The sequence below is a fragment of the Macrotis lagotis genome, chromosome 8 (assembly GCF_037893015.1).
Source record: "Macrotis lagotis isolate mMagLag1 chromosome 8, bilby.v1.9.chrom.fasta, whole genome shotgun sequence".
In the NCBI taxonomy this organism is placed as follows: domain Eukaryota; kingdom Metazoa; phylum Chordata; class Mammalia; order Peramelemorphia; family Peramelidae; genus Macrotis; species Macrotis lagotis.
Genome location: NC_133665.1, coordinates 144,171,305 through 144,196,337, shown reverse-complemented (window position 1 = coordinate 144,196,337; position 25,033 = coordinate 144,171,305). Strand labels below are relative to the sequence as shown.

The 25,033-nt window shown below is 40.5% G+C and overlaps 1 protein-coding gene across 3 annotated transcripts in view; it reads right to left on the bottom strand.

Annotated features, from left to right (window-relative positions):
• SRGAP3 (SLIT-ROBO Rho GTPase activating protein 3) overlaps window positions 1-25,033 on the bottom strand; it is a 268,236-nt gene that overhangs the window by 60,871 nt on the left and 182,332 nt on the right. For all 3 annotated transcript variants that reach the window (XM_074198657.1, XM_074198655.1, XM_074198656.1), the window contains exons 5-11: window positions 21,548-21,733; window positions 18,829-18,957; window positions 17,309-17,530; window positions 13,759-13,860; window positions 11,141-11,338; window positions 8,311-8,395; window positions 131-158 (exon numbers count right to left, since the gene is read on the bottom strand). In XM_074198657.1, the coding sequence (XP_074054758.1) occupies window positions 131-158; window positions 8,311-8,395; window positions 11,141-11,338; window positions 13,759-13,860; window positions 17,309-17,530; window positions 18,829-18,957; window positions 21,548-21,733 (950 nt within the window). The remainder of the gene's footprint in view (window positions 1-130; window positions 159-8,310; window positions 8,396-11,140; window positions 11,339-13,758; window positions 13,861-17,308; window positions 17,531-18,828; window positions 18,958-21,547; window positions 21,734-25,033) is intronic.

The following is a 25,033-nucleotide window of genomic DNA, read 5'->3' as shown; positions in this document are numbered from 1 at the left end:
GAGCCATGTCCTGAAGCCAGGGACCAATCCTGGCTCCAGTCCTTAGATCCCAATGGGAATAGGAAAAAAATTAGCCCTCTTCTCCTCCCCCCAACCAAATAGATTAAAAGCAAAGCCTTAGGGTTCTTACCTTGTGGTTCCACATTCTGCCCTTTCACCTAGGAAGAAAACTAAATGTGAACTTTCAGGTGGTTTTCTCATCCAGAAATGACACATTTATCTTTTAAAAACAGAACAACCCCCTCATCCCACACCCCCCCCCCCCCCACTCCATCTAGGTCTTTTACACCAGAGGTCAACTGATTGTGACTGATAAGAAAATGAATGAACCTGAAGGTACTTGCTGCTTGTTTCAAGGAACAGGCTTATTGCTCTGCTACCCATGACTGATATATGTGCCCATAGAAAAGCTTTTCAAAAGGTCTAGATGTTTTAGAATCCAAGGGGCCCCAGTGATAAGATAGCTCCCAATAAGAACTACAGGCTTAGGAGGCCAGTGCTTCAAGGTCATCCCTAATGGGTTTCTAGATTAGGCAAATCACATTACCTCAAAGAGACTAAGTCCTTTGATAAATGTATGTTGATTGATTAATTGATTGATACTTTCCTTCCAACATTTTGATTCAGGTTATAATGGGAGATAAACAATAGACTATCAAGTGCTGAAGTAGAATCCACAAAAGGGTCAAGGAACCAGAACAAGATCTCAAGGGCATTGAGTAGGGCCTCTAAATGAGGATTTATGGTAAATCAGAGACACAAATAAGTATGAACCAGAAGAGATGGATGTGTTGTAATCTTCCCCATGGAAGAAAACCCACATTTATGGGGTCAAGGATCATGAAATTCTAGATTCTGAACTGGAAGGGACTTTAGAAATTATCTAGGCCAATCGCTATTTCACAGATATCACAGATATATCACTGATGCACAAGGGGATTAAGTGACTTGAACAAAGTCAGACAGGTGATAAGTAGCAGAGATGGAATTCAGATCTAGGTCCTTTGATTCCAAATCCATTATTCTTTCCAAATGACTTATGGGAATTGGTGGTGGCCATCCCTCATGGGTACCACACTGCCTCCAATATCAAACTAAAGTAATACAACTTAAAATGAAAGAGAACTCTTAGAATGGCAGTCTAAAAGTTGTATTTGGGAAAAGGCAGGCCCAGTTCTTTTCCTTTGTTATGATCTTTTATAGCAGATATGTACCTTGAGAAGATGCAGTCTCCTGGTCCCCACTATAACACTAGACCCCTCAAACCAAAAGACCCAAGATATTGGTCCTACTTTACTAAAGCCCATGGGTGAACTATAGTTCTTGGGATGGGGTAGGGGGAACAAGCAATGGAGCTCATTCTCCTACTGCATGAATGGCTTCCTAAGGACATTGACTTCTAGAATAGCTCAACTCAGTTTTCCCAATGAAATAACTAATGGTCCTAATAGCAAAGTGTTTCAAACTCTAGTACAGCTCAGATCTTACCAAATAGGCCTTAAAGATCCACTAAAAAAGCATATATCACCTTTCCAGGGAAGTTAATGAAGGAACGTAATTTGAGGCATTATGGGTTAGGGGAAAGAACTGTATATGAAGAAGTAAGAAGAGATTCTATCCGTGAATAGACTAGCAGAAAAACAAAGATCCTCAGTGTCCCAGAACAGAACTGTCAAATCCAAACAGAATCAGGGGCCACTAATTGATAGACAAAAGGATCCCTATGGACCATACTTTGACTTAGTTTTAAAAAGGAATGTTGTCTATGTTTTCTTGTATTTTTGTTTTGTTAAATGTTTCCCAATTACATCTTAGTATGATTCTGGTGCAGTCAGAAGTATTCCAGGTTGCATGAGGCCAAGGGGTTCATGTTTGATACCTCTGCCCTAGAGGTCAATGGGAACTGAAGTTAGGAATGACAAAGAGACCCAAAGCTCTTGGATGTGATCCTACTGAAAAAGGAACAAGAAGCTCCACAGAGGAGTGGTCATGGGGAGGGAGTTCTATTCACAAATGACCTGAAAAGTTTTGTTTGGGGTTCTGGAACAAAAAGTGGCATTGGGTCATTTGTTCTAAGAGTTCTGAGGGTCTAACAATGGCAGAAGCACTATTGGTGGATCCAACAATGGAAGGTGGGAAGGGGAAGCTCTCAGTTCTTGCAATTCACCAAACTCAGAGCAAATGGAAGAATTGTAGACTCTGGTATAGAAAATGAACTTTTAGGTTAAGAAAGAAAAATTAGATGGAAGTGAGCCCTAGCCTAGTTATCATAAATTGCTACAGATCACCCACCCGAAGCAGTGGAGAGTGGTGGCACCCCAACAAGAAGTCCTGGAAAGGCCTCAATTATCAACTGTGAGATCCTTGAGGGCAGGAACTGAGTTCTTGCCTCTCTTTGCATTTCCAGTACTTTGCAAAGTGTTTGGCCTTTGGAAGATGATGATGATGATGGTGATGATGGTGATGATAGCTAACATGTATATACTGATTACAAATTATTGGACAATATACTAAGTTTTAAATAAATGCTTGAGGGCTAACTTCATTGTATTAACTGGTTTTAAACAAATGCATTATATATTTTATATATATATTTATTGTCTAGATGTAAGCTTCTAGTGAGTAAAGATTGTCTCATTCCCAGTGTCTAACATAACAAGTGCTTTCTCATTATTTATTAATTGATTGATTGATGACTATGGTAAAGGGGGTAGAAGATGTAAAGATGTAATTGGGAAACATTTAACAAAACAAAAATACAATAAAATATAGACAACATTCCCTTTTAAAACTAAGTCAAAGTATGGTCCATTGGGATCCTTATGTCTATCAGTTAGAGGCCCCTGATTCTCTTTGGATTTGACAGCTCTGTTCTGGGACACTGAGGTGAATAGTAAACAACCCAATTTGTTTTGAAGCTTAGGGTGTAGAAAGAAGAAGAATGTGAGAAGGCTAAAAAAGGTAACCTAAAGCCCATCTGTGGGGGACTCTGAATGCCAGGCTAAGGATTAGGACTTTAGTGAAACAAAACAACATCTTTTCTTACCCTACCATTTGCAAAAGTCACAGTGGGATTTCCTCCTTCCCAGAGCATTGGAAGGAAGGTGCTGGTTGCCATGCCAAATAAACATCCAATCTTCCTCTGGAATTTGCAAGAACCTCCCAGATATGCTTCTCTAAAGAGTTCCCTTCTCTCTAGCCACCTCCTCTGTGGACACTCCTAGCCTCCTGCTTCAGAGACCATCCCTTGCAGGAATTTCCACTCTACTCTTCATCTCACCCTAGCTTACCCTCAGCCCTGCCCCACTCCTGACTGGTGACTCTCCAAGCATTGCAAATTCTCCCAGAGCTTTATTTCTGGAAAACCAAAGCCTTACTTCACTTCAGTCCCTAATTCTGGCCACCTTCTACATAGCCTCCCTGCCTAAGAAGTCAACTATCTGATCATTGCTCTCTACCCTTTGCATCTTTCCTCCCCTGTGAAACTATGAAACATAGTCAAATAATATCTTGTTGTTCCTGGAGTTGTTACCCAGTCATTTTTCAGTCATGTACAACTCTCTGAACCCCATTTGGGACTTTCCAGGCAAAGATACTGGAGACGGTTTGCCATTTTCTTCTCTAGCTCATTTTAAAGATGAGGAAACTGAGACAAACAGGGTTAAGGGACTTGTCCAGGGTCACACATCTGGAAAGCATATGGGATTAGATTTGAACTCAGGATTATTCCTACATGGGATGTGTCAATTGACTCACTCCCTTACGTTTTTCCTTACCATCTCACTACCTGGGTCAAAATGCCTCTCCCTGGCTCCCACTACCAACTCTCCCTCATTAAAATGTAAGCTTCTCAAGAACAGAGGTTGTTTTTGCTTTGTATTTATTTCTATCACCTAGGTTTAGTGCAATACAGTAAGTATTAAATAAACTCTTAATAAATGCTTTTGGGGGGGTGGCTAGGTTGCACAGTGGATAGAGCACCAGCCCTGGAGTCAGGAGTACCTGAGTTCAAATCTGGCCTCAGACTCTTAATAATCACCTAGCTGTGTGGCCTTGGGCAAGCCACTTGACCCCATCTGTCTTGAAAAAAATCTTAAAAAAAGGTTTTTTTTATCCATTCACTCTTCCTTTCTTTTTCCTGTAATTTTTAAACAGCCAGAATCCCAGTATACTTCCAGAAGCCATCAAGGGTGCAGAAAAGCCAACCCAAAAAGCTATCCTATTGATTATCACAGCACTGGGGTCCAGTGTCCCAAGAAGGATTGGTCAACAAGAATTTCTAAGCACCCACAAAGTGTTATCTATTGTGCTAAACTCTGGGATTTCAAGAAAGGGCCAAAGACAGCCCTAACCCTCAAAAAATCCAATCTAATAGAGGACATAACATGCAAACAACTTTATACAAACAAGATATACACAAGATAAATTGGAGATAATCAACAGAGAATTTGAATTAACTGGAGCCCTGACCAGAGGAAAAGGGAGATGAGTCAGAGGTTTTTCTAATTTCCTGCCTTCTACAGCATCTTTCCCTTAGAATTCAGAATCCTTCTGCTGTGTCAATTATCTCCTCTTACTCAGGGCAATTAGGAAGAAGCAGGGATCTATCTCCCTCCCTTGCAGATGAGGTCCATAAAAGTTAGAATGACTTATCTAGGGTCACATAGGGAAGAGCGAGAAGCTTATGTGGTTGGCAAGTTCAGGGGATGACTATCTAATGTAACTAGAACATGGTGTATGTAGAAGGGAATCATTTGGAAAAAGACTTGGGAGGGCTTTAAACATCAGACTCCTCAGTTTATCTTAGAGGGGATAAGGAGCCACTGAAGATTTTAGAGTAGGCATCTGTGTCTTAATATCATAAATCTGATACAGTGTGGTAGATGGACTGGAGATGGAAGCAATATATCAGTTACTACAAGAGGTCAAGTGATGAGAGATTGAAAGGGTAGAAGCTGTTTTCACAGAGAGGAGACAAATGTGAACCTAGAATCAAGGAGATTTTTTTTTGTTGGGGGGGGTCAGGGAGATCACAGATTTAGAACTAAATATTATTGAATTCATTGCCCTGTTTTGCAGATGAGGAAACTGATTAAGAGTTTTATATTGTACAACTAGTACTGTACCAGGTATTGTACAACTAGTAAGTGCCTAAGAAAGTATTTGAATTCAGCTCCTCTTGACTCCAACTCTGACATCTGGTCCAACAAACCATGCCATCTTTCACAATGGAAGAGATAAAAATGACACTGAAGTTGTTGGTGAACAATTGCCCAATATGGGTGGGGGACTCATAGCTAAATTATCACACACACAGAACCTTGCCAAATGGAATCAATCCCACTTGTCCTAAGAGTTCTAGAGTAAATGCTCAGAACCATGATTGAAAACTATAACATGGGGTAAAATCTCACAATTCTAGGGATTTGGTTATCTAAGAGTCAAGGTTTCCTTTAACATAGAAAACTTAGGTTACCTGATCCCCCCAACACTTCTGTAAGCAGAGAATATTCAAAACTTTGGGCACCTGCAATGGTTCAGCCAGTTAGCTGCCAGTGCTGAAAATATCAGGATGAAATCTGCAGTTACCCTGAATTGATTCTTTTCTTTAAAATTTTCAGAGTCTCTCTGAGAGTTTCCAGTTCACCTTGATTCATATTAATCTGGTCCCATGAAATATGCTTGGCTCCATCATCAAGAAACAAATCTCACGCAGAAACATAGCTCATTAGAGAGAGAAGGAGCCTAAGGGATCATCTCATTCTATTCCATTTTACAAAAGAAGAAACTGAGGCCATGAGACCTAGGTGATTTTCCCAGGGTCACATAACAGGCAGTTAGCAGAGATAGGACTAGAATCTGGAGCTGCTCATCTCAGCTCAGACATGTAAAAAAAAAAAAAAACCCAATGCCCAAAGATCCCCGAAATGATAGACATGATCTATCTCCTGACCCTTTGTGTTTTGAATTTAAAGGCACAAAAGGTATAAAAAAAGAAAATATGGAAAGTGCTGGTTCACACAGAACCTGGTTCTTCTTGTGATGGATTGGACTCAGCTTGGGACTGGCAGGCAGACTAGAGGATCTTTGGGTTGGCCATTGTCCCATGCCCACCAAAATGATATGCTTGTTGCCTAAAACTTCAGAGACCTGAGATTCGCCTGCTCAGTTCTTCTTTCACCAACCCCTTTTTTCACATTTATTTAATTTTTAATTTATGGAATAAAACAAGCATTTCCATAACATAGTAAAATAAAAAATATGATTGCACAAGAAACTGAAAATCTGTTACAGCCAATGAAATAGCAAACTGATCCAACCATTTTGGAGAGCAATCTGGAACTATGCCCAAAGAGTTATTAAACTGCCCTTACCCTTTGACCCAGCAATACCACTACTAGGTCTGTTTCCAAAATTGATTAGGGAAGAAAGAAAAAAACCTTTATGTTCACCCCTACAATTCTAAAGTCATGTTTTCTGGGATCATCAGTAGTTAGTCAGCTCAAAACTCCAAGAAAAGACTGTTAAATCACATCTTGGAAGAAGGTGGGGCTGAAGGCTAAATAAACTTGGAAGACTAGATGAATCGGGATCTGAGCCAACTAAAACTAATTATTTTTTTATTGTATTAAGAGCATCCATGCAAAGATTTAACAAAAGATTACATTTGCTATAGCTAATGGCAGAGCAGGAAAGAAATACTCTGTCCTCCAAGTAAGAGTCATCCAAACACCTATAAAGCATCCAGTTGTCTAAAAAGGAGATAGCTAACTTAGGAAAACAACGCTAAATCTGCTACTAGTAAACTTCTTTGGCTCTGCTTTAGCTGTCCTGAAAGCCTCTAGCCAGGGCCCTGGTGTTTAAAGGTAAAGCTCAAGAAACAAAGTAGAGTTCACTAAGGCATCTCCATCTCCGAGAAGTTGGTGAACTGGTAGACTCTCCCAGCTCCTATCAGATCTCCTAAGGGGCTAGGTTGCTGGAAGCTCTAGGGAAGAATAAGAGAGTTGCTAGTCCTGGACGGGAGTTAGTATTTAATAAATGTTGTTGAATGAATAAATGTAGAAGGAGGAAAAGTATTGATTGTCCTGGAAAAGGTAGGAAAATATGGGAGGGGAACTACAAAAGGTGCTAGGTAGAAGAAAGGACCTAAGGTGAACAGAAAAAAGCCAAGAAGGAACCTCTTTGTCCTATTTTGCCTTTCCAATTCATTTTGTGGACCAGGCTTCAGTCTATTCATCATTTTTTTTTTAATGTGTCTAGGCTTTTCCTGCCTGCATACCTTTACTCAGCACATTCTCTTCTTCTGGCATGCCCTCCTCTTGTCTCTAAAACTATCCAACAAAACCCAATCTGCTAGTCAAAGCCCAGGTCAACCATTACTACTTCAAAAAAAACCTTTCCTGATTCTTCTAAATCTTATGATTCATTCATTGCACCACGGGACTTTTGAGATCTTTCCTTTTTTGTTTTTTATTTTTTTGCAATGTAATGATGTTAAGTGACTTGCCCAAGATCACACAGCTAGGTAATAATTAAATATCTGAGGCCAGATTTGAACTCATGTACTCCTGACTCCAGAGCCTGTGCTCTATCCACGGTACCATCTAACTGCTCCTAACATTTTTCCTTTTACTAATGAGGAAACTGAAGCCCTAAGGAGGACACATGGTCACACTGCTCCTAAAGGATCATGGTCTCTTCATTAACCCAGCTGGTCTCATAGAATTTGGTCCATTTTGTACATGTGTCACATTCTACTTTGTATTCTGATACATTTTAGTTCTCTCAGTGGGCTATAAGCCCTCTTTGAGATTCTCTTTGCATCCCTATACAGTAGGTGATATATTAATTTTGTATACAGTCTTGTATACAGTAGGTTATATATTAATAATCAATGAAGGAAGGATGAAAACAAGCATTTATTCACCCCCCACAGCCAGCCCAATGTCTCCTCTTTTTTCTCCACCATCTCTTCCCTCCTTCCCCCAGAATTTTTATCACCTGGAGAACATTAAGAACAAAGGTTCAAGGTCATAGTAGAGCCCTGCCCTCTCCCCCCACCACCACCATCCTTCAATTTGGTGTGGCCCCTTCTACATGCTCTCCTGACTCTAGAGTCAGAAGCATGGTTGGACACAGTCTGGAGAATGGAGGAAAAAGAGAAATACCAATCCTTGGTGAGCGACTCCAAGAGAAATCCCTCCCACCCCCAGGGAGGAGCATTGGCAGATCCCCCACAGATAGAATGGAGGCCAGGACATTCCTTCCACCCTACAGAACTTCTCCCTGGGTCTGGAGCACACAACTCACCTTCTCCAAGGGTCTGCTTGAGTAGGTCATGCTTAGCCTGTAGCTTGGTGATCAGATTACTGCCATTCACATACTCTTTAAATTTCTGGAAAACACAAAGCAGGAGAAAATGAAGGGTGATGGGGGTGGAGATGCTGGCTCCCACATCTGGGGTTAAAGTTGGTCCTGGTGGGGAGATGCAAGAAGCAACAGGAGAATGTGCTGCTCTCAGAGGAACCCTAAGTAAAGAAGGGGGGGAGAAGGGACCCCAAGAGGAATTTCAGTTTGCTCTCTCACTCCATGCTCCAAATATTGGTCTGTTGATCTTCTTAGCCTCCAATTCTTTGTCTCTGAGCATACAGTTCAGGTCAGATTTTTGGAAGCCCAAGGAATCCCAGAGAAAACAATCCAGTGAAAGCCTTCTTTTGTCAACTGGAACTCAGCTAGGGAGGGTTCCTTCTGTCAAAGGACCCCCGGCTCCTTCTGTGCCAACAGCAATACAGACAGGAGACTTCCCAAGGAGGAAAAGGGAGAGCTTTATCAGATCTTGCAGACAGCAGTTTCCAAACAAATCTTATTTATTTGGGTGGGTGGGCAGCTGGGAGCAGAGAGGAGTCAAAGGGAAATGGTACCCACTCTTCTAAAGATAAGCTCAGCAGGAAAGCTTTGATTTGGAAGTGATTTAATTATGATCTCTTACATTTGTGTATAAGCCTCAGTTTTTTTAAAGTTATTTTATGAATCATCTAGTTTATTGTTTTTATGGTGGTTCTTGCAGAAGAGAGGGTATGTGAATGAATAAAAAAAACAGCCTTGAAGACAGGATGGCCCGGGTTTGAGTCCATGGCTAGGTGACTGTGAATATGTTATAACTTCTCAATCTCCCTCAGATAAGAATTTCTAACCTGGGGTCCGTGAACTTGGGGTTTTTGTTGGTTTTCATTTTGATATTTCTATATAACCAGCTTCTTTGTGTTCCTTTATATTTTAGCTCATATTTCTTAAACATGACTCTGAGAAGGGTCCATTGGTTTCACCAGGGGTATGGGGGGGGCGTCCTTGACACACAATGGTTCAGTGCCCCAACTCTAAGACTGTTGCCCAAGAAAAAAGGAAAAAGAAACATGCAACCTGCAATGGTGAAAAGAATTTCCTCAACTTGAGAGTTCCTTCTACCAGTAAAATCACAGTCCCAGTCTCTTTGAGAAGAATGGCTGCTTCAGGGTATAACAGCAAAACAACCTCAGAGTCTAGACAATCCCACTTCAACTCTAGCCTCTGATGTGAGTAACTTGTCCTGGATGGACAAGCTTCCTCCTACCCCCACCCCTTCTAGTCTTTCAGAAGTATCAAGGGCATTGAAAAATTAAGTGATATGCCCAAGGTCACAAAGATACTAAAATAAAAAATAAAATAAAAAGGATACCTATTATTATTTCTAAACAACAGTTAACATTCACAAAGTGTTTTTAATGTGAATGAGGTACTTTCCCACAATAAACCTGCATGATAGGCAGGATGAGTCATATATTATTCCACATTTTCCAGATAAAGGAATTGAGGCTCTATTAGATTAAGCAATTTGCCAAGACACAGGGTTAGTAAGAAGCCAAGCTGAGATTAAAAGCTAGGGTGTCTGCCTTCCAGCTTGCTCCTTTCACCCCAGTCCTCATTGTCTCTGATAGATGCTGGTCTATGCCCCAAAAGCCCAGTCTGTATTAGACTGATAACTTCTTTATCTATCATCCCAGGAGCTGGTTCGTTAGAGAATGTAAATAACCCTGGAGGCCATGTTTTTTGTACCTGGGCTATCAATCAGTCCATGACAATTTTCCTCCCCCCAACCCCACCTACCAGTCACCCCCCCCCCCCCCAGGGCTGCATGTGGCTTTTCCAACCTTCCAAGGATCAAGGAATTCTAAAACTACATAGAATTTCAGAGCTAGCAGCAACTTCAGAAACCATCTAGTGCAGTACCCTTCTTTTTTCAGATGCAGAAACAGAAGCTCATAGAAGTCAAAAGAAATTGCCCTATGTAGGATCCATGAAGTAAGTATGAAAAAACAAGTTGCCACTGCAGATTTCCAACTGCCAACATATTTAAAAGTGCTATCATGTTCTTTGGAAACAGCTAAACAGATAATTGGGGGAAATGAATTAAGAGAGGTAGCATCTTATGGTCCTCTGTCAATGAATTGGCCTTCCTCCCAGAATGACATTCTCATTGGTCACTATGTTAGAATTATAGAGTTAACTCTGCAAAGGCTTTTCAAGGTCATCTGGTCCAAGCCCTTGATTTTATGGATGAGGAACCGTGACCAAAAGAGGTTAAAGTGATTTGCCCCAAATCACACTGAGACAAGATTCAAACAGAGGATCCCAATTTAGCATTCTCGTTACTTAAGAAAATGAACCTTTAGGGGACATCTCCAGATACCCCAACCAATAGGATAAAAATAATCTGGGTCCTATATGTATCCCTTTAGATGAACACATAGACTGTTCCCAAAGCACATAATCCAACTCTACCCTTCCACACATATAACCCAAGAGTTGACTTATGAAATATGGCACCTACCAAGATGACTCATTCTCATTTCAGCCTGCTCAACAAAATACTCCAAGCCTTATAGAATAACTTGTGAGATGTAATGAATTTACCAAGTGGCAAGATGACTTCCACCATTGGTCTCTGCTAAAATCTCTATACTTATTCTCTTTTCTCCTTTCGGAAAGTCAAGAGACTCCCTCTTCATGCCAATGGGTGGACTCAAAGGCCCATTTAAAGGACAGCTGTTCCCTCTCTCCTTCCCAACTAGTCTATTCCTTCCAGGCTCAGAATTCAGCTCACCGTGAAATAAAACATTTCAGTTTCCTGCTGGTTGGCTCGTCTCTTGGCAATGTTGATCTTGCTCATGTATGTCTCAGATGCAGCAGATTTGATTGATTCCGTGGATCGACTGTGTTGGAAGGCATCAGAGACATCAAAGTCCTCCACCGTCAACATGTCCTGGAGGGTTTGCATGGTGGCATCCAGTGTTTTCCGGACCTGGGAGGAGGAGGACAGTGGAAATTATAGTAACATGATAATAACAATTCCATGGGTTTCTACAGTGCCTTTCTTCTCACCATTTTTAATTTGGGCCAACTAAACCCAACCCTCTCATTTTCCAGATGAGGAATCAATAACTTGCCCAAAATCACACAACTGGTAACAACATCAAACCTGAACCAGGTCCACTAAATTAGGTTCAATGATATTAAGTAGCTTGTCCAAGGCCATCTTAACCCCATTTTCCTGGTGAGGAAACTAAGGCATAGAAAAGCCCAGTAACTTGCCCAAAGTTACCTAGCTGATTAGTGGTAGAAACTGGATCTCCTGATCTGGAGTAATTTCTAAACATAATTTAGACTAAGAGATAGCTTGAAACTTGAAAAACAAGAGTGCTACTGGGGAAAGAGTCCATTAGGATAGTAGTCTTAAATTTCTTTGATTGGACTGTACAGATTCCATAGGCTAGAGATTTAATGAATCTAATCAATAAACATTTATTAGAGGCTTGCTATAAGATAAGCTACTATTTTGCTAAGTGATGAGGATACCAAAAGAGACAAAAGATAGTCCCTGCCCTCCAGGAACTTGCAATCTGCAAATGAACAGGATAAATGAGGAAATAATTAATGAGGAAAGGAGAATTACTAGGGTTTCTGGTAGAAAGTGAGATTTTAGTGGGACTTAAAAGTAGCCTGAGAGGTAGGTCAATAGAGGGAGGGACAGCATCCCAGGTCAATAGAGGAGGGAGACTATTCTTGGAGGCATTCATCCTGGAGGCAATAAGCAACTTTTAGCTTTCTACTTAAAGCAAAGGGAAGGGACTCCTAGGGAAGATAATTCCAAATACAAATTATCTACCATCTAATCAGACTGCTAGATGACATAATGGATGGAATACTAAATATGATGTCAGCAAAATCCAAGTTTGAATCCTAGCTAGTGACCTTGGGCAAATCATTTACCATCTTCCAGCCTCAGTTTCCCCACCTGTAAAATAGGGATAATAATACAGAGCTGTTGTAAGGATCAGATTAGATAATATGTGTAAAGCCCTTGGAAAATGTTAAAGTACTAAATTAATATCATCTAATATTATTATCACCTCTTTTTATTCAATTATCTTCCTCCTAGGTATCTTCAGAAAAGAAATATACAGGATGTCTCCAAAGTCTTAGAATATTATTAAGCTTTAATAGTTTAATTTAATAGTTTTGAGCTATTAAAGCTTAAAACTGTGCCAAGTCTTTGGGGACATCCTATATAACCTTTTTTAAAAAAATTTCTATATTATTACCACCCAGATTGGTAATAGCAAAAGTAAGATCCATCTTAAAGACTTGGGATGGCTCCATCGACTGAAGTGCAGGAAAGAATATCTAAAAAGACATCAATGGTAATTATGCTCCAACCAAGTCTTCAGAGGTTACCACTTTGGGAAAATTACATTCCCAGTTTCTGCCTGCTCTGGGCTGATGCTAAGAATATAGTACGACTCACCCACATCTCATTCCACCTGATCATATGTTGTTTGTTGTTTTGTTTTTGAAAAAAGACAGATGCTGCGGGGGGTATTCATTGTCCTGATCCCACTATTGATAGGCATGTAAGTTCTGATCTCTATATCCTCCCTTAGTTGGTCTCCCTCTCCTTAATGATGCCAAACTGGGGGTAGATGCCCAATCAGCAGTGCCAACTGTAGCCCAGAACTCCAAGCTCTAGGTTGCAAATCGTCTGCCCTCCACTGTCCCATTTCAGATGCTTCCTACCTGTGCAACCTTGGACAAGATACTTCATCCTTTTTTTTAATGGTCTCAGTTTCCTCAGTTATACCTGTACAACCTTGGACAAGTTATATCACCTTTCTTTTAAGGGTCTCAGTTTCCTCATTTGTAACATAAAGTGGTTGGTCTAGAGGGTCTCTGAAATTCCTTTCCAGCTCTGGATCAATGAGATGGTGCTTCTCATGAGAGAGAAGAAAATTTGAGCAGGATAGAAATTAGGAAACCAAACAAACCTACCACCTGAGTTTTATTTTTTGTTATTTCCTTTTGTTTTAGTGTCCAAGAAAGTTTGGGAAAGCTTGAATTTAATGATTGGAGAAGGAGTATATGTGTCATAAGCAGGAGAAAACCAAGAAGAGAAATGGAAATTCCCTACTTTTCTGATCCTGCCCTACATTGCCTTTATTTTTTTTTTATTTTTGTTTTTTAGGGGTTTTTTTGCAAGGCAAATGGGGTTAAGTGGCTTGCCCAAGGCCACACAGCTAGGTAATTATTAAGTGTCTGAGACTGGATTTGAACCGGTACTCCTGACTCCAGGGCCAGTGCTTCATCCACTACGCCACCTAGCTGCCCCACTACATTGCCTTTAGACCCACCTAGTCAAAAAAAAACTTTGAGGAAGGGGTTTCTCACCTCTTCATTCTCTATCTTGAGGGTGGCTAGCCGAGACTGGAGCTGGTGGTAGCGCATGAGCAGTTCTGTCTGGACTGGCTGTTGGGCACTCACTTGGCACACCTGCAGGAGGAAAATCAAGTCCGGTAATGGGTTAAGACCCTCCTCTTCCTTCTATCCTCCCACTCTTCTTCCCTCCTCAAGGATCAGAAGAACAGAAGCCATAATACAGCCTGGTCTAACAGAAGGAGAATCAACCTTGGGAGCCTAGAAGTTGTTATTATACTTTGTTTCAGTCATACACTGCTCTTCATGATCCCATTGAGGGGCATCATGAAATGATACTGGTATGGTTTACCATTTCTAGCCCCAGCATTCCTTTAGCACTTACTGGTTGGGTAACCCTATGAGAATGCCAACATCTCAGCATCCTCAGGCGACTCTTTTGAACTGTAAGTTGCAGAGCCTGTATGACTTTGCATTGGTAGAAGGAAATTCCCCCTTGGAAGCCTAGACCAGTAAAATCTACAAACAAACCAAAAGAATCACACCATAGCTCCTCTAGTCTCATCATTTGATTTGCCCTAGAAGGAATGCTTTATAGGAGAGTATGATGGTGGACTCTGACTCATTGCTCCAACAAAGCAGGGAGATCATTCTGATTTATCAGAGCCTCCAAAGTTTAGAGATCTCCCCTTAATTAGTGGGAAGGCCCCCACACTATTTATGGTTCAATATCTGCTCTATAGGGCTACTGGTCAGATTCAACTGAGATCACAAAAAGAGCTCTGCAAACCTTAAAGTTACACACATGCCTGTTATTGCTTTTATTATATTATCATCATATTCCTATTACAACATAAGTCATACATATTATTGTATTTATAAGCAAGTCTCCTATAGTTTGTAAAACTTTTTCAGCATCATTTTTTAAACATAAAATTCATATAATTATAAAGGAAATAGATTACATTAAAATACAATTAGGAAAATTTTTCTAAGTTCACAGAACACTAGGTTCAGAACTCCTATTAATGATTTCATATGCATTTAGGTAAAATTTTCTTGAATCAATTTATATTTTCAACTTCTCTCAATGCCTGAGGCAACCAGTGCCATAAGTGGATTCCCCAGAGTAAAAAGCACAATCTTCTTCAATTTTAAAATCAGAGAAATTTAGAGCTGAGAGGGACCTCAGAGACCATTTAGTCTAAAACCTCATTGACGATAGAAGCGAAGTCTGGAATATTCTTGCCCAAGGTCACAGAGCCAATTATTGACAGCCTTAAAAAGGCATCACAACATAAAGCAAGGACATTTAGCCTTTTGAGTACTTCATAAATTTCTCCAATAGTTTGGTAAAACTTTTTCAGCATCATTTTTTAAACATAAAATAAAATTCATAGAATTATAATGGAAATAGATTACATTAAAATACAATTAAGAACATTTTTTTTTCTAAGTTCACAGAATACTAGGTTCAGAACTCCTATTACAGATGAAAGTTTACTGGGCTGAAGACAAGAACAACCAGGTTCTTCTCCCAGAAGCTATCCATGTGACCTTGGGCAAGTCCTTTACTCATTATTAGTTTCAGTTTTTTCCAATGTAAAATGAAAGGGCAGAAATTTATAATTCTCTACTTTGTTTAACATCTTATGATTTAGAGAGAATTTTATGGAGGTCATCTGAATATCAAGGTCAAAAAGTGTTTAATATATGTTTTTGTTGATTGATTGATGGCATTTTCCCTAAAGTCAATCTGACAGCTTTGATAGCAACTGAAAAGAAATAGAATAGCCTGCATTCATCTGACCTATGGTACATTGAATTGTGAGTTAAGAGGACTTGGTTTCCAGGGTGAGGTTTATGAGACTTGTTTCACTTCTCATTTTCCTTATCTGTAAAATGAAGGTGTAGGACTTTGATGACCTCTAATGTTTTTTCCAACTGTAAATTCATATGTTCTTCACCATAACTCAGTTCATTCTCCCCATTTTACAACAGAAGAAACTGAATAAGTAATCTACTTGAAGTTATTCAGCTAGTAAATGGAAAATCTAAGAATTTAACCCATCTCAACTCACAATTCAGGGTTTTCTCCATTACTCCCCCGCCTTTTTTAACATGACCACTCTATAACTTCAACGACCTTTCCTCCATACAAACACTGATTCTGGGAAAGAACCTGGCTCCAGTGTTCCAGAGTTTTGTGAACAGATTTCTCTAAACTCTGATAATATCCCTGTTTTTCCCAGGGAACAGGTTTCCTGTCTGACAATAAGAGACAAGCTTCAAAGGCTCAATAATTTAGTCACTTTACTTCTCAGAAAAGCTTCTCAATCACTAAGATAATTTTCTTTTCAATGACTTGAAAATTATTGTGTAGCAACAATCTACATCCCCTGATTCAAAAAAGGGGCCCAGCTTTGAATCCTATTCTCCCAATAAGACCAAATTTTAAGGGCAGGATTCATAATGAAATGACAGTCAGCCAAGAGAAGTCATGGCAAAGGTGAAAGGAGTGGGAAACAATAGCAGCAGTTCTCATTTCCACTATGGAAATTCTTCAGGGTTGGCGTTGGGAAAACATTTTTTTTATGATAATCCCTTCCCCCTAAATTTGAGGGAATTTGGAAAAATGATTCTTCTCCCATCCATCCCTTATATCAGGGGTGGGGAATGTCTGGTCCTGTATAAGATCTGCAAAATAGACTGTATAAGATTCGCAAAATCATTTGATCTGGCATTGCCAAGGCAACTGCAAGCAGGACTTGAAATTCAATATATATAGGAGTTTTTTAGAGTTAGATTTTTAAGCTCCTGCTTTTGAATGGCCCATGAATGATGTTTTAAATATGTAAACAGTCCTTGGCAGAAGAAAGGTTCCCCAACCCTACCTTACACCAATTTCTTTACTGGCATGACCATCAGAAAGAGTTCTGGATTTGGAGCCTGAAGACCTGAGTTGAAATTCTGGATCTAACACCCATCACTTTTGTGACCATAAGCAAATCAGGGAACTTTTCTGGCCCTCAGTTTCCTCTTCTGCAAAAGGAGGGGATTAGACTTTTAAGGTTCTTTCTAACTCTGACTTATTATTTTGACTGGGGTAAAAGATTTGGTCTATAGCCAAAGACAATGTGGGAAGATCATGGGATCATGGATTTTGAGCTAGATGGCTGGTGGCGGGGGCGGGGCAGGGGAGAGAATGTCATCGAGTCTGACCTGGTCATTTAACAAGTGAGAAATAAAAGATCAAGAGAGTGAAGTGGTAGGTCTCCCCCAAATGGAGATCTATGAGCAGAGGTTAGATGACCACTTGTTGGCTATGTTCTAGTGGAGATTCTTGTAATTCTAAAGTTCTTCCATTTTGTGATTTATTGACTTTTCCAGGGTCACACAAAGAACTGATGGCAGAGTTCAGAAGGAGAACCTCATTCAATCTTCCTGTCCTTTGCTCATAGACAGATGAAAGAACTCACCAATTGAGGGATAATATGGAGAAGTCTAGAGCATGCAACCCTAGGTGATGATAGACGGCTGTGACATTGAGAACCAGGTGTCTTACCTCATCCCCCATGTGGGGCTGGAACTCAAACTTGAGTGGTGGGCAGAAGACCTGGTTGCACATGTCCATGACTGTGTGCTTGTCACTCCTTGCATCTAGGTTGTCCACAGCATTTTCTATGACATCCAGTCCCTCATGGCGAGAGGTCTCTAGGTTATATTCAGCTGAGAGGTAGGTCCTGAAGGTGCGGGCCAGGCTGGTGTGAAAGCCCAGATCACAACACTTAAGGATAGAGAGGAGCCAAAATCAGAATGGTCAAGGTACAAATGCAGTTTCCATTTACAGTAGGATAAATAGGCACCTTAAGTAAACACTTTCATATCCAAAAGCTCCAGTGAATTTTTGAAGCCCACCTCAAACATAAAGCCAAAGGCCAATTCCCAGGCTAATTTCTCAGAAAAATTCAGGGTGTCTATAGTTTGGGTAGTGAAAGAAAGAAGGGACAAAGCCCCATTCCACTTATCCTCTTCCCTCCACAAGAAGGAAAAAACTAGAAGTAGAGGAAAAGAGAGAGAATCTGTTCAGGGTCTCCTGAAAGTCAAAAGCATAAACTTGCCAAGAACCTCCTTATAGTCTGGAGTCTAGAAAATGAGATTTAGCTTCCTTCTCCTCCCCACAAAGGCAAGTGGATTGGAACTGTGAACCCAAACATTCTCCGTTTCAGCCAGGATTATATCAGGGCCCCCACAGGTTAGATCAGTTGATCAAAGTTCATTAACACATCCAAATCCCAATACACAGTGAGAAACAAGTATAAAAGATACTGTTTCTAGAACCAGCTTCCAAACAGGATGTTCCTGTCCTTTAATAATAATAATGATGATGATGATGATGGTGATGTTTGTTCATCCTTCGTTCTCAAAGCCCACAACATCAGGGAGGTGATGCCATGACAAGCACATGAATTGGATTGGAATGGAGGGGAGGGTGTTGTGCTAAGTCATCAATCTCACTTTGATTTCACAGTAGCCCTAGACGGCAGATATTATAATTCACTCCATTTTACAAATGAGGAAACTGAAACTAAAAATAGTTAAGTGACTTGCCCAAAGCCACACAATAAGATTCCAAGTCCTATGTTCCCTACACTATTTATATACCTACATTTTAATATATAAAAAATATTTGTGTGTGTGTGTGTGTGTGTGTGTGTGTGTGTGTGTTGCACAGTAGTTTCTTTTCCTTTGCATCTAGTGTGTTTGTATAGTAGATAGTTAATACTTGGATACACATACACATACAAAAGCATACATGAACATAGACATATAAACACAAACAATACGGCCATCAAAAATCAAACAGACATGAAAATTACACTCACCTCTCCTAAAGATCAATATTCATTCACACCCAGACCCTGACCCACCTTCCTAGGCTCCCATGCCAAAGACTAATAGCTCCTGGCCAGCCCTCCTTCCCAATCTCCAGCCTCTTTGGTCTCTCAGAGTGGGGTCTATTTGACTGGCCACTTACATATCTCATTGGGTGCCAAATAAGCAGGGAGTGAAGCAGGGACTTACGTCGATCAGATCGGAGACATCATGGATGTAATATTTGCTGATGGCTGCGTTGGTGGCCGCTAGGTTCAATAAATAGTCATTCCGGGCCTTGGTACACTTCAGCTTATTTTCCGAATACTTGGCCTGCCTCTGGAGGGGGAAAGAGATGGGGCATCAATGCCCAATTAGTCTGTGACTTGCTCAAAGTCAAGGCTCTGATTTTTCTCTCAGATGTCAACCTGGCAGGGAATGTCAGACATTCTCCAGATCTGGTTATATACTTGACCAGTCCAAATAAAGAAGAGATGGGGTGTCTACTCAAGGGCACCCCATCTCCTATCTCTAAAGGGACAAGGGGGAAATGTTCTTCCTAGTACAAACCAAATTTAATTGTAATTCCTTTAACCTTCCCCTAGAAGGACAACCTTCAAAAATTTTAATTAACTCTGAAGTGCTTCTTTAACATCCTCTCCTCTCCTGTGAAGTTTTAGCATGTTACTTTAGATTTCTAAAGCTGAGAGCTAAGCAGGTAGACTCAAGAGACTCAAGAGAGTAGGGGAGGGAGGGAGCCCTCCCAAGGAATACATTTTGTTCTATCAGTTATCAATATTATACTGCAGCAGACTTGCTATATTATTGACCTATGTAAGACAATCGGCATCACAGTCTCCAGAGACTGGTTATACCTGGGGGATCATCTAGTCCAACAGCTTTTGTTTTACAGATAAAGAAATTGAGGCTCACACATTCTAAGGGATTTGCCCAAGCTCACACAGCTAATTTGAAGCAAAATTAGACCCCTCCATATGTCCTGTCACCTCACTACAAGTCTAGGATTTTCTCTAATGTATGATACTTCAGTTTTTAAAGGGAATTCCTTAAAACAACCCTAAGAGTGAGAAAAGTGACTTGCCTAAGCTTATCCAGATACTTTGACTTATATGGAACAAGAATTTGAACCCTGGTCTTCTTATTCTAGAGATAGAACTAACTTTAATATATCACATTCTATTAATTATCCCATTAATTATTATAGTTTATTAATTCTATTGATAAAGAATATAACATGTGAGATATAATATACTATATATCACATTTCACTTTAATTTTTTTTTTTGGTGCAACTGGGGCAAGTAGCATAAAATACATCTTTAGTCATTGCCTAGAAAACTGCCAAACTGGGCAGGGGAGGGAGGATGTCAGGAGAAATAAAGCTACAACTCAATTTATACTACCTGGTAATGGAATTCTTATCTAATTAGTCTTGCTAAATAGGTACAGTTTGGTTGTTTCTACATTGCTGAAAAACTGCTAAAACCACAACTAAATTTATTTGCCCTGGGGAAAAGTCCCAGTTACCACACCCTAGTTAATGGCTCTGTGGAAATCCCAAGCCGGGTGTTCTATGCTACCTGCCTTATATAAACTCCAGTGAGCTGTGCCTCCTGTACATCCTTTCTCATAATTTCCTTTCATTTGCTTCTGGTTGTGTTTCTATGTCATTAAGACTTTGTTAAATTTTAATAACACCATCCATGTTGCTTAGTCTCCAGGAGGAATAGTCACGATAGCTCAGTTTTAAATAACACTTCAGAACTCACCAAGAATTTTCCTCCCAGTGACCTCAAACTTCTGGCCCCAACTGACCCTTCCAGTCTCATTCTACACTTTACCTCTATTTGCCCTCCACAGTCTGATTAAATGATCATCTTGTGCTCCTTATACCTCTACTCCTGTTTTTCATTAGCTATCCCCCTGCCCTTCCCTTGAGGCCCCCCCTCCCAAAATTCCTATGTACTTATTTTGTATGTGTTCTGCAGATACTTTATTTTGTACATAATCCCTCTCCTGTTCGATTGCAAGCTCCTTGAGAGCAGGAACTAAACTGTTTTTTTCTATCTTTGTATTCCCAGGGTCTAGTGGACAGAGTGCCTTACATATGTTAATTCCACCTTATTCAGTCATTTTTCCATCTGACTCTTTGTGACCCCATTGGGTTTTCCTGGCAAAGACATTGGAGATGTTGGCCATTTCCTTCTCTAGCTTTTTTTTTTTTTTTTTACAGAGAAGGAAATTGAGACAAATGGGATAAAGTGACTTGTCCAGGATCACATAGCTAGTAAGGATCTGAGGTTGGATGTGAACTCAGGTCTTCTTGACCCTAGGCGTATGTAGTAGGTGCTTAATAAATGTATGTTGATTGATTGAAGGCGGGGATTGTTCCAGCACATCAAAGACATTTGATTAATGCTTGTTGATTCATTTTTGACAAGGATTGATTTGTTTTATCTTTTTAATCCTTGTACCCCCCCATTGCATTGGGTAGACAATAAATGCTCATAGCACAAATAGGTTGAATCTCAGTGTCAAGAAGTCTAGTCATCTCAGTTTGGGACTAAAGGAGAAAGTTCCCCAGGAGGCCTTCCTTCATCACCAGTCTCCCACTGGGCCCCTCCACCCTAGTGAACACTTAATCACACCCTCAGTCACTAAGCAGGGTCTGAGGCAGCTGCCCATCCACTAATGTACTTGAAGGGCTGGTCATCAGAATGTGCTGACTTGGGGTTCTTCCTCCCACCCCGCTGACTCTGGCTCTGCTCATAGAAGATGGGCAGACCCTGCCCAGTGCTCTACCCCCACCACCCTGGGTGCCTGGAGGAGAACCCTGTGAAGCATTCCATTCTGGGGGAACGCCCCCCACCCCACTGCTCTCCCTCAGAAGCAATCCCCTGCCACCTGCCTTCTCCTTCATCTTCTCCATCTTCTTGACAGAACTCCGGCGTTGAGGCCTGTCCTCGTGCCGCAGCAGATTCATACCAAGGTCCCCCGACTTGTTGAACTGTTTTTCCTCTTGCTTCTCAGCCTCTTTTAACTTGCTCTCAGCACTGAGGCTCTCTGCATGATACATGTGATAGGTTTTCATGACCTAGGACACAGAAATGAAGAGAAGTTAGCATTCCACCATCTGTATTTTCATGTCTCTTTCACACAGACCTTCAATTCCAGTTGGAACCATCTTCCCACTGTCCCCAACATGGGTCCTGCTCATTCCTGTCCACCCGCAATGCTTTCCTACTCCCAACTTCCCGTCTTCTAATCATACCCTTTCCAACCTTCCAGGCTCAGTTCAAGTCACCACTCCAGGCCACAGCAATTTCTCCCACTGCTGACCTCCTTTGTGCTTACTGATTACATACTTCATGTTAAAACAAATTATATTTCTTATTGTTCTTCCATGTTTACAAAACCTGTGACCCCAAGGAAAATGTAAGTTCTAGAAGGATACCAAGCCTGAAACTATCTAATGTTTCCCCTAGAGCCAACCACAGGGTTATGCATGGAGTAGCTTAGCTCTATTACTTAAAACAGGGATGGGGGACCTTTTTTCTGACAAGGATCATTTGGATTTTTATAACAGTATTCTCAGGCTAAATGTGGTCAAATTTTAATTAATTCACTCCTACAAAGTTCTTAGATTTATTGAATTTCCAGCCCCCCCCCCGAATTACAGACCCAAGAGCCCCACGTGGGTTAGAGAATGCTGATCTTTGACTCTTCCCCAATATTCTGCCCTCCTTTCCTTGGTCCATAACCCCACCTTTCCCTTCCTACAATGAGCTGCTATCCCACTCTACCTCTTTGCAATGCTGACAGTTTGTGTAGGATCCAGTCTATTCCCAATGAAAACACTACAGATGTAATTCCTTCCATCCCCAAACTCCTCAAATACAAGAGATTAGATTAAAAGCTTGGTTCTGATCATCCCAGTACATTTGGAGAGAAAACAGAACATGTGCTGTTCTCGCCTAATGTACTCTTAGTCACATCATCTTCTTTCATCGTCTGTCTCCGAGACTTTAAATATTTGGTTTCATGTTGTGTGGATATGGCAGAAATGTTCTGATCTATTTGAGAAAGCAGACTATGAGGCTAATTGCCTAGATGCACAGCTGGGAGTACAGAGGACTATGGAGTTATAACTCAAAGCTGCTCTTCATCACAGGGGTGCCATCAGGCAAGGCTGGGAGCCTGGGCAGCATCTGATAATAGGCAGCATCTGGATAGAACCTCCACGGGGACTGCAAGGGTGGCTTGTTCCATGATGTGAAAATCCAATCCATTCCAATGTGGTCTGACTCTGGAGGAGCACAGAGCATAGAGGCTTGGGGTGGGGGTGGGGGGCTAAACAGTATATAGGCATCCAGGAGAGCATTTCAAGCCACTCTTCCCTGGGGTGCCCCAAAACTGGGCTAGAACAAGTATTCATGAAGTGCCTACACTATGTTAGACACTGATGATACAAATACAAAAATGCAAGCAAGGAACTTGGGTTCTGGGGAGGGATGGGTGGCGGCTACCCAGATACACAAATTGGTCTCAAGTTGATCATTTGAAGAGATGAGGATAATACATGGAGGGCTTCCCATAGAAGGAAGCTTGAGGAAAACAAAGAATTCTAAGAGGAAAAGGAGGAGAGCGAGTAAATTCCAGACTTGAGGCCACAATCTGAACACAAGGACAGGTGACAGATGGAATTCCAATAAGTCAATGAGTTTGGAATGGAAGGAGAATACTAGACAATAAGCCCTGGAAACTGATCAGGACCAAAATTTGAAGGGTTTTACATGCTGAGAAGAATGAACTTTATTTTATTCTAGAGCTAAGTGGAAACTACTCAAGTTTCTTGAACTAGGGAAAATCAACGTTGGACTTGAGAAAAACTATTCTGAGCTCTGGGGGGGAAGAAGGGTTAAAGAGGGTTTGAGGCAAGCATACAGCAATCCAGATCAAAACCCACTGCAATTGAATTCTCTCAACTCAAAGAAGCAGAAGGAAGAGAAAGGATACCAGAGTTATTTTGCAAGTAAAATTAATAAGACTTAGCAATTAATTACATATGAGTGGTGAAGGAGAAGGAAATAATTCCAAAGTTGCAAACCTAGATGACTAGAAGGAAGGTGGGACCCTGGAAAGAAAATAAGAAATTTGGAGGAAGGATAAATTTCTGTGTGAAAGGCAAGGTATTAAGCTCTGTTTTGAACATATGGAAAACATTCAAGAGGACTGGTTCCTTTTTTTAGAAGAGAGAAATGGAATGAAAATATTTCCCCAAAAGAATACAATTGATTTTGAAGTGTCTTTACTAACTGGGAAAGATTAGAGAATAAGTTCAGGGATACAGATAATCTCCAACATCAGATAATCTAAAAATCATTCCTATTCAACTAGCATGGTTTGTTCATTCATGCATGCATGCATTCATTCATTCATTCATTCATAGTAGCAATAGCATGTGATTTCTCTGGTTTAACAGACTGAAACGCAAATGAAGGGACATTGAGTATTTAGTAACTTTAAAAAGGGAAAGATTATTCCATTGGGATGAAGAGGAAAGACCACATGGAATTAAACCTTTTCCAGGCATAATTCTCAAAGAACACACTCCACACATAGCTGTTGTTCTTCCTTTGTTCTAGAAGAGAATCAATGACATCAAAAAGGTGATGTCTTGATTTGCAAGTGAATAGAATTTAATAATCATGAATTGTACTTTCATGTACCAGCTAGTGGAATAGGGGATTGTGGGTTGGGCTCAGGGGTGTGCTGAAGCCACCTCCAAGACTAAGGAGAGCTGATTATAAATTTTTTTTAAATTTTACTCCTCAGAAATCAGCAAACACAACAAATCAGAGCTTGATTTATTATTTTGTTGATTGTCTAGACTTAAGAATATGATTTAAAAAGTAAAAGTGCAAAATAAACTAAAAAGTTTGTAAAGAATACTTTTTTTTTAAAGAGCATCCATCATTAACCTTTTACCATCAGACTTCTGGCTATAAGGAAATAGAATTATCATACTGAATTCACCATTTAACATTTCATCAGTGCGACAAGTCTTCAGTTAATCAGCAAGTGTTTACCGAACTCCAATTATATTCTTCATCAAGAGCTTAGAGGAGAAGGTACAAGGAGATGCCCTTGGGTCACTTTCATGCCCCCAGGAACTTACATTCTAGGGAAATAAAATGTATACTGTGAATTAGTGAAAGGCAATAAAACAATGTGTGAACATGAACCCCTTCCTGGCTCACCGTCTTGTTGAGACAAAAGGGTTTGCATGACTCAATGAAACTCTAAGTTGTATTGGTCAGGGCTATCCTATGGACAAGTCAAAATTCTGAACAAAGTGATCCTCTGGAGAAGGAAATGGCAAACCTCTCCAGTG